Genomic DNA, 9,969 nt, shown 5'->3' with positions numbered 1-9,969 from the left:
AAAATACAAAACGAGCTGCGCTTCTTTGAACTTTCTCTATCAATTCTAACTGCAGTGGATCCCACACCTGACAGCAATACGCCAGAACAAGGCGGAAAAGCATAGTGTAAACAGTCTCTTTAGAGGACCTGTTGCATTTTCTAAGTGTTGTACCAACAAATCGAAGTCTTTGGCTTGCTTTCCATATAACGTTATCCATGTGATAGTTGTATTTTAAGTTATTCGTAATTGTAATCCTTAAGTGTTTAATTGAATTTACAGCCTGTAGCATCGTGTGTTTTATCCTGTACACCGAATTTAGTGGATTCCTTTTGGTAATCATGCGGATGACTTCAGACTTTTCATTATTTAGAGTCAGTTGCCACTTTTCTCACTACACAGATATCTTATCGTTTTCTAATTTTTTTAAATCTCTGATGACTTCATAAGACAGTAAATCACAGCATCATCTGCAAACAGTTTAAGAGGGCTGCTCAGATTGTCTCCGAAATCGTTTATTAGATCAGAAGCAGAGGAACGCCTATAACATTTCCTTGCAAATGCCAGATATCACTTCTTTTTGCTCGATGATTTTCTGTGGATTATTACAAAAAAAAATGGTTCAAATGGCTCGGAGCACTATGGGACTTAACATCTGAGGTCATAAGTCCCCTAGAACTTGAACCTAACTAACCTCTGGAGATCACACACATCCTTGCCCGAGGCAGGATTCGAACCTGCGACAGTAGCCGTCCCTCGGTTCCGGACTGAATCGCCTAGAACTGCTCGGTCACAGCGGCCGGCTCGATAACTACATACAGTGCTCTTTCTGACAGGAATGCACGAAACCAGCCGCACGACTAAGACGATACGCCATAGGCACGCAATTGAATTAAATTGCTTGTGAGGAGATTCACGTTTACTACCATCACATGACATTTTCATTCGGAAATCACACTAAAGCGTTTACAGACACACATTCACAACTATTCTACTACAAGAAAGTAACATCGACATCTGAATGAATAGTTCTGTGGCTTTGTGAATGAAACTGCATTGTTGCCAAATACGGCAACAGCGCAGCACGTAGAAGAGAGGTTCTCGCAGTCCAGTTTGTAACTCGCGTCTAGCCGCTCGGAAAGAGAACGAATCTTACTCGTTACTAGCAGATGCGCAGACGGCTGAAAATGGAGCCGCCTTCCAACATGATGCGGGCTATAACAGAGAAGTAAATAATACAACATATTCTGAAAAATCACTTTAAATCATGATCAAACTATTACCGTCTACCACAGTTGAGTCTCATATGTGCCTTCGAATGATGTGAGACGCCAAATGATCAGTTTTAGATGTTTCTATCCTGTCTTGACATCAAGTCACTTGAATCTTGCGCCAAACAGTGTTGTCTCATCATTCATCTGGACGGAGAGCGATTAAGGTGGCAGACGCGGTGCAATTATGTAGGTATTTTTATTTCAATGGGATATGTCATACGGAAGAAATCTGCATATAATTTGAACGGTACAGTTTTCACAAAGAAATCATGCCTACTGCTTTTTATGAAATGTCAGTGAGAACGAGCAAAGATGTCAGGGTGGCAGCAGTGTATAGAAACAGAATAACAGCGCAAAGCCGCAAACAGTTTGAAGTTGTGGATCGTTTGAGGTTAATTTTTGTCATGTCTCATAAAGAAGAGTTGGCTCAGGATGTTAGGAAGCTGGTGAAACAGCTAACTGGTTTCGAAGTAAGCCAATATTTTGTTATCTATATGCCATCGGGAAAAACAGAGAAAATCTATAGAAGCGGATAACCGATGAATGACATTTGCTTTTGTTAATGTTGCAGGATGATGATGAGAACCTTAAACAGTGCGAAAGTTATGCATTATCAAATATTTTGTATCACCGCTGCGTGTCTGTCGAAGGGCAAAAAGTTCGTAAAGCTATGGATGGGATAGTGACGAAATTTTTTGTACATGGCCATTTGCAAGCTTCTAAAAGATTGTCGGAGCTTTTTGAAAAGTTCTTAACAGATGAGAAATTTGAAGATCCATCCCACGTAAGCATTAGTTCCTGATGCCTTAGGTAAAACGTGAACATATGTGGTCAGACTTGTTTTACTTTTCAGTGCGACGAGCGATGGTCAATGTTATGGCTCTTGCTGTGTTTGGCAAACAGACCAACCAATAAAATTCAACCTAATGAAACGCCAGAACCCGTCAAAGAAAAGAATGGGGACGACAACTTTGATTGGGGAGCATATTTAATGGATGGAGTTGCTCCGTTTAGTAGACCGTACAAGGATGATTCAGATGTAAGTATGTGCATAGTTTTAGCTGTTTATATTATTAACTATATTGTGCAAAAAAACTCTGTTGCTGTAGTGCTGCGTCGTTCGTATTTTAGTGATGTTGTATACTTAATGTGCCCCTTCTAGTATACCTGTGTTAATAGTTTATTGGGAAATAATATATGTCCATGTTAGAAAAGTGCTGTAGTTTCTCTATGAGTAATCTTCTGGGGAACAGAAGTGGTTTTAAAATTACTCATGTATGGGGTTTCCCAAGGCTCAATGTTATGCCAACTATTGTTACTCACATTTGTAAATGATTTCCCATCCAATATACAAGAGGCTGAATTAGTTCTTTCTACAGATGACACTAGTATTTTAATCAATGCCAGCATACAAACATTAACAAAAGACGTGGTAAACAATGTTCTTAAAACTATCATTGACTGGTAAAGCTATGGATGGGATAGTGACGAAATTTTTTGTACATGGCCATTTGCAAGCTTCTAAAAGATTGTCGGAGCTTTTTGAAAAGTTCTTAACAGATGAGAAATTTGAAGATCCATCCCATGTACTACACCAATCAGTGTAACCCAAAGTGAGGACTTAATAAAATTGGAGGGAGGATGGGTGGGTGGGTGGGGGCGGGGGACTTCAGAGGTCTTAGGGGTTCATATTTATGACAATTTAAACTGGAAAAGACAACTTAGTTCAGCCTCATTGGCATTTAGAATCATTGCAAATCGTGGGCAAAGACAAATCAGTAAGATGACATGTTATGTGTATTTTCATTCGGTAATTAAATGTGTGATAATGTTCTGGGGGACTCATCTTTACATAAGAAAGTGAGTCATTCCATGTCAAATCAGCACAGTGATTTTACTTTTCATCTCAGATTTTGATGAAACTTGGCATAGAGGTAGTGTACATGTAGAAAAAGGAAAATACCCAATGTTATTAAAATGCAACTACTCATTTTGGAAATACAGCAATGTGAAATTGTCAGAAATCTCCAAACAACACGCAACTGCCATATTAATTAAAAATAATGAGATGGATGTCATTTTGCAGTATTTTCTGTGAGATTTGCTATAATATGCAACACAGTATTGAGTTGAAATGAACTTTTTTTCCAATTTAAATGAAAATATAAATTTTTAATTAGATTATCAAAAAGCACATCTTTAAAATTTTTCAAAAATTGTATAGCGTGCAAAACTTCACATTATTGTTACGTAATAACCGAAGTATGAAAGTGGGAGTGTCGTGGGTACACACCGTTGTATAACTTGAGAAATGCATATTTCACTAATAAAATACATTTTTGAAAAATTTACAGATTTAAATGGAAACATACATAACTTCATCCGTATTATATCTATGTAAGGTAACACATTCAAATTTACTTTTATCACATCCATTCAGAATGTCACTTGCGAAAGCTGATACAAACAACGCGAATGTTAAGATTACACTTCCTTTTAAATGTACCTCATATGTTTGTACAACATCATCTCCACCAGGAATCTTAATGTTATTTACAAGTACCCATAGGATGTTTGGTTTTCTAGGGTATGCTTGAGAGAGTGATGGGCCAGCTAGGTGAAGGAAGTAACTTTAACTTAAAGATCTTAATGTTTTGTTGAAACATAAGCTAGATGCCTTTTCCTGATTGGGGAGCGTATTTTAATGGATGGAGCTCTGGTGCAGACTGCACACGGTTGAAAATTGGGCTCGTGAAGATAAGTAGTTAATTCTATAAAAACTGTCAATTAAGTTAACATTACACCACAAGGAAGTTAGTCTGTTTCATATTACCTTTTGAAGGTTTCACTCATTGCAAAGTATTACAAAAAAAAAAGGGGGGGGGGGCAACCTAAGGGCTGGGCTTCTGTATACTTTTGATGTAAGTTTACATACAAATTTAAGACATTTGATTAAGTATTAAGTGAAGAATTTAGGTTGTTTTCATTAGACATATGTTTAGTAGTCCCATATCTCCTCAAGGAATTAAAGATTTTAAGTTGTCCCTTTTATTTCGTTTCAAAATGTGTAAAGTACATATAGTGCATAAGAGATCTTAGGTCTAATTTTTCAGATATACAAGTTTTGATTTTTAACCTTAGTATAAGTGCATTGCGTTACTATAGTAATAGTACATGCATATATTATCGTTCCACGCTAGCTTTAGCAACTCTTGTGATCTGTAGTTAGTGAAATATTACTTTTATTGTCCAGACAAATTTTGTAAAAATATTGTAAACAACCATGAGCAAGAAGTGTTTGATCTGCCATAGGAAAGTTAGTTCTGGAGATCTGTGCAGCTGTCTGGTGTAGTGACATGGGAATTGTGGAAGTAAATGGGTCTCTTCCATGGTATTGCAGAGTATGTTCAAGGGATAGTAACATAGCTGAACAGGAAGGGAAGATTAGAGCCCGTAAGGCTGAACTGGATAGTGCTAAAGAGGAGCTGATGAGATCAAGGGAGCAGAAGGTAGAAGGCAGGTGGGAGGAAAGTTTTGTTGTTAAGTTGAAGCCAGATCTTGCAGCAAAAATTAGGTGACAGGTACCTGGTCACAAATATTTTCAAGCCCAGTGCATGTCTTAGCCAAGTGATAAGCGGATGTAGTATCATTGTGCAAGGGTTCCACAAAGCAGGATTGTGTTGTGGTGGTAGGTGGAGTGGGAAACAGTATTGATAGGGATCAGGGCTACAATATTCAGTGTGACATGGTAAAAACAGCAGGTGCAATGAATGATACAAATGTTGGCTTGGTTCTTGCTTTCATGCGCTATGATTGGCCCCAGTTGAACAGCTCTGTCAGGAGGCTGCTTCAGGTGGCTACTTTGTCAGGCATATGTTTGGTTCCTGTTGATGGTATTGGTAGATGGGACTTCACAAGACATGGCCTGCATCTCTGTAGGAAAGGGAAGGGTAAATTGGTTGGAAGGATGGCAAAATCTTTAAGGGGGAGGGGGGAGGCAGGCACTGAAACTCATGGGAGTACGTCTTTTTTAGGCTAAGATCAGTGTCCAATCTTCCACCATTGATTGAAATCAAGCTCAATGAGAAGCTCAGACAGGCAGGTACTAGAGATGTTAAAATATCACAAGATTCACAGTACAGTGAAAAATAATGTTCATATGTCACAAGATTCTTGTAAAGGCACAGTGAAAAATAATGTTGGTATATTGCACCAGAATATCAAGGGATTAGAAAAACAAAATAGATGAGCTTGCTTGTTTCGAACATTTAGAAACTGAGGTTGGAAGAGATGTACCATGAACATCATATAGTCACAGGTATGGAAATGGTAAATGTAGATGGATATAAGATTGCAGCACATGTAAATAGAGACACTATGGAGAGAGGAGGAGTTGCCGTATCTATTAAAATCTGTCATAGTGTGAAAAATTACGAAACTAAAAAAAATTGTGTAGAGGAACATATACACTCCTGGAAATGGAAAAAAGAACACATTGACACCGGTGTGTCAGACCCACCATACTTGCTCCGGACATTGCGAGAGGGCTCTACAAGCAATGATCACACGCACGGCACAGCGGACACACCAGGAACCGCAGTGTTGGCCGTCGAATGGCGCTAGCTGCGCAGCATTTGTGCACCGCCGCCGTCAGTGTCAGCCAGTTTTCCGTGGCATACGGAGCTCCATCGCAGTCTTTAACACTGGTAGCATGCCGCGACAGCGTGGACGTGAACCGTATGTGCAGTTGACGGACTTTGAGCGAGGGCGTATAGTGGGCATGCGGGAGGCCGTCTGGACGTACCGCCGAATTGCTCAACACGTGGGGCGTGAGGTCTCCACAGTACATCGATGTTGTCGCCAGTGGTCGGCGGAAGGTGCACGTGCCCATCGACCTGGGACTGGACCGCAGTGACGTATGGATGCACGCCAAGACCGTAGGATCCTACGCAGTGCTGTAGGGGACCGCACCGCCACTTCCCAGCAAATTAGGGACACTGTTGCTTCTGGTATATCGGCGAGGACCATTTGCAACCGTCTCCATGAATCTGGGCTACGGTCCCGCACACCGTTAGGCTGTCTTCCGCTCACGCCCCAACATCGTGCAGCCCGCCTCCAGTGGTGTCGCGACAGGCGTGAATGGAGGGACGAATGGAGACGTGTCGTCTTCAGCGATGAGAGTCGCTTCTGCCTTGGTGCCAATGATGGTCGTATGCGTGTTTGGCGCCGTGCAGGTGAGCGCCACAATCAGGACTGCATACGACCGAGGCACACAGGGCCAACACCCGGCATCATGGTGTGGGGAGCGATCTCCTACACTGGTCGTACACCTCTGGTGATCGTTGAGGGGACACTGAATAGTGCACGGTACATCCAAACCGTCATCTATCCCATCGTTCTACCATTCCTAGACCGGCAAGGGAACTTGCTGTTCCAACAGGACAATGCACGTCCGCATGTATCCCGTGCCACCCAACGTGCTCTAGAAGGTGTAAGTCAACTACCCTGGCCAGCAAGATCTCTGGATCTGTCACCCATTGAGCATGTTTGGGACTGGATGAAGCGTCTTCTCACGCGGTCTGCACGTCCAGCACGAACGCTGGTCCAACTGAGGCGCCAGGTGGAAATGGCATGGCAAGCCGTTCCACAGGACTACATCCAGCATCTCTACGATCGTCTCCATGGGAGAATAGTAGCCTGCATTGCTGCGAAAGGTGGATATACACTGTACTAGTGCCGACATTGTGCATGCTCTGTTGCCTGTGTCTTTGTGCCTGTGGTTCTGTTAGTGTGATCATGTGATGTATCTGACCCCAGGAATGTGTCAATAAAGTTTCCCCTTCCTGGGACAATGAATTCACGGTGTTCTTATTTCAATTTCCAGGAGTGTAGAAGCATTTGCTTGTGAGCTTAAACTAAATAATGGTACTTTTATAATTGTAGCCATGTACAGGTCCCATTGGGAAATTCAGCTGTTTTTGAAAAACTTGGGTTCTTTGTTGTGTTATCTGTCAGACACAGGGCAGCAAATTATTGTTTGTGTGGATTTCAATGTAAATTTTTCTAAAAGAGTCGGATAGAAAGCTTGACCTTGAAGTATTACTTGATTCTTTCAGTTTGACGTCAATTATTGATGTGTGGTACAGGAAAGCAGCAAACTGATGGATAATGTTTTTATAGGCAAAGATAAATTTAACTGGATAAAAACTTTTCCTGTTAGGAATGGTATGTTTGATCATGATGCACAGGTAGTTACAGTGTATGAAATAACTCCATATAGTCATGCAAAACAGTCCTCCAAAATAAGTGTTCAATGAACAATTTAACAATTGAAAATTTTAGGGAAAGCTTGCAACAGTTGGACTGGAATGAGACATACAGGGAATCTGATGCTAATTTAAAATTTAACCAATTTCATGATACCTTTGTGAGTATACTTGAAAACAATTTCCCTAAGAAAATAGTGAAATATAATTGTAAGAAACCTTCTAAAAACCCATGGCTTTCTAAAAGGATAAAAATATCTTGTAAACAGAAAAGGGTAATTTATCTTACAGCTAGGAAGAGTAATGATTCAGAAACAGTGAAACATTATAAAAACTACTGCACTGTATTAAGAAAAGTTGCTAAAAAGTCCTGAAGTGTGTGCATTTTGTCTGAGATAAGTACGTCTAGTAATAAAATTAAAACAATTTGGAATATTGTTAAAAGGAATATAGGGCAACTGAGAGCACAAGAGGGCTGTATTTCTATCAAACTCAATGAAAAGTGGGCTGTACATTGAAGATGTGGGTCTTATGGGGAGCATGCCAGAGATAAGTCCCTGTAGTCGCACAATCCTCCATGTTCTTGATGGCTCAGATGGATAGAGCAGGAGATCCTGGTTTCGAGTCCTGGTTGGGGTACACATTTTCAACTGTCCCCGATGGTATTTATCAAAGCCTGTCAGCAGCTGAAAGGTCTGAATTCATTGCAGTTTTTATCTTGAGAGCTGCAAGATCGCCAGTGGTATATGTTCTTTCGGACATGTCCGAAAGAACAAATACCATCTTCATACCATGAAAAATTTGGTAGCAAGAAGTCATAAGTAGAAAACACTCTTAATAATAGTTTTTTAAGTATTGTAGAGAAAATAGGATCCAGCTATTATTAGAAAATGCAAGGCAGTGTATGAAAGAGGCAATACCTATGCAGTTTGATAAAACTGAAATTCAAACCACCTCTCCTACTGAAATTAGGAAAATAATAAATTCACTTAAAAGTAAAAGCTCACATGGAATTGATGGCATTTCCATCAGAGAACTAAAAGCTTGTTCCCAACAGATAAGGAGGATTCTCAGCCACATATGTAATAGCTCACTAAAACAGGTCATTTTTCCAGATGGACTGAAATACGCTGTTTTTAAACCATTGCATAAAAAGGGAGATCGGTCTGATGCTGACAACTACCACTCAATCTTGCTTCTGACAGTTTTATCCAAAATTTTTGAAAAAGTGATATAATCAAGAGTAGAATCACATATTTGTCAAGATGAAGTACAAACAAAATGTCAGTGAGATTTTCAGAAAGGCTTTTCTACAGAAAATGCTATACGTGATTTCACTGATCAGATATTAAATGCATTGAATAACTGAACATTACCCATTCCGGAAACATCCCCTAGGCTGTGGCTAAGCCATGTCTCTGCAATATCCTTTCTTCCAGGAGTGCTAGTTCTGCAAGGTATGCAGGAGAGCTTCTGCGAAGTTTGGATGGTAGGAGAAGAGGTACTGGCGGAATTAAAGCTGTGGGGACGGGCGTGAGTCGTGCTTGGGTAGCTCAGTTGATAGAGCACTTGCCCGCGAAAGGCAAAGGTCCCGAGTTCGAGTCTTGGTCAGGCACACAGTTTTAATCCATCATGAAGTTTCATATCGGCGCGCACTCCGCTGCAGAGTGAAAATTTCATTCAGGAAGAATGGTTGTTTGAATGCCTCTGTGTGTGCAGTTGTCAGTTGTTATTGTAATCTTATAATCAAGATCACTGTGTGAACAATATGTAGGGCATTGTATATCCCTAGAGTAATCATTTAAAGTCAGTTCTTGAAACGTGGCCCCCCTCCCCCGGTAGCTGAGTGGCGTCAAATAGAAAGGCTTGCTCCTGGCGAACGGTTGCCCAGACGGAAGGCCCTAGTCACATGACAATTATTTTTAGTTCTTGAAATTTTGTTAATAGACTTCCTTGGGATAGTTCGTCTGTCTACAAGAGTTAGCCAGTTAAGTTCCTTCAGTATCTCTGTGACACTCTCCCATAGATTAAACAAAACTGTGACCATTCGTACTGCCCTTCTCTGTATATGTTCAATATCCTGTTAGTTCCACTTGAGCAGTATTCTAGATTGCGTCACATGAGTGATTTGTAAGAAATCTCTTTTGTAGACCGACTGTATTTCCCCAGTATTCTATCAATAAACCAAAGTCTACCACCTGCTCTACTCATGACTGAACCTATGAGATCATTCATATCCCTATATACCCAGGTATTTGTATGAGTTGGCAGATTCAAACAGTGACTCATGATATTATAATCATAGGATACTATTTTTTTTATGTTTTGTGAAGTGCAAAATTTTATATTTCTGAACATTTAGAGCAAGTCGCCAATCTCTGTACCACATTGAAATCTTGTTAAGATGTATCCGAATATTTATGGAGCTTCTCTCAGACAGTACTTCATTA

The 9,969-nt window shown here is 40.4% G+C and overlaps 1 protein-coding gene across 2 annotated transcripts in view; it reads left to right on the top strand.

Annotated features, from left to right (window-relative positions):
- Window positions 1–1,583: 1,583 nt before the first annotated feature.
- LOC126336347 (gamma-tubulin complex component 5) overlaps window positions 1,584–9,969 on the top strand; it is a 203,596-nt gene continuing 195,210 nt past the window's right edge. Inside the window, exons 1-3 of one of the 2 annotated variants that reach the window (XM_049999922.1) lie at window positions 1,584–1,723; window positions 1,825–2,037; window positions 2,107–2,292. In XM_049999922.1, the coding sequence (XP_049855879.1) occupies window positions 1,658–1,723; window positions 1,825–2,037; window positions 2,107–2,292 (465 nt within the window). In that variant the 5' untranslated portion in view covers window positions 1,584–1,657. The remainder of the gene's footprint in view (window positions 1,724–1,824; window positions 2,038–2,106; window positions 2,293–9,969) is intronic. The other variant, XM_049999924.1, reaches the window with a different exon arrangement.

The sequence above is a fragment of the Schistocerca gregaria genome, chromosome 2 (genome assembly GCF_023897955.1).
Source record: "Schistocerca gregaria isolate iqSchGreg1 chromosome 2, iqSchGreg1.2, whole genome shotgun sequence".
Lineage (NCBI taxonomy): Eukaryota > Metazoa > Arthropoda > Insecta > Orthoptera > Acrididae > Schistocerca > Schistocerca gregaria.
The sequence above is the reverse complement of the archived record's forward strand: the minus strand, read 5'-3'. Positions and strand labels throughout refer to the sequence as shown.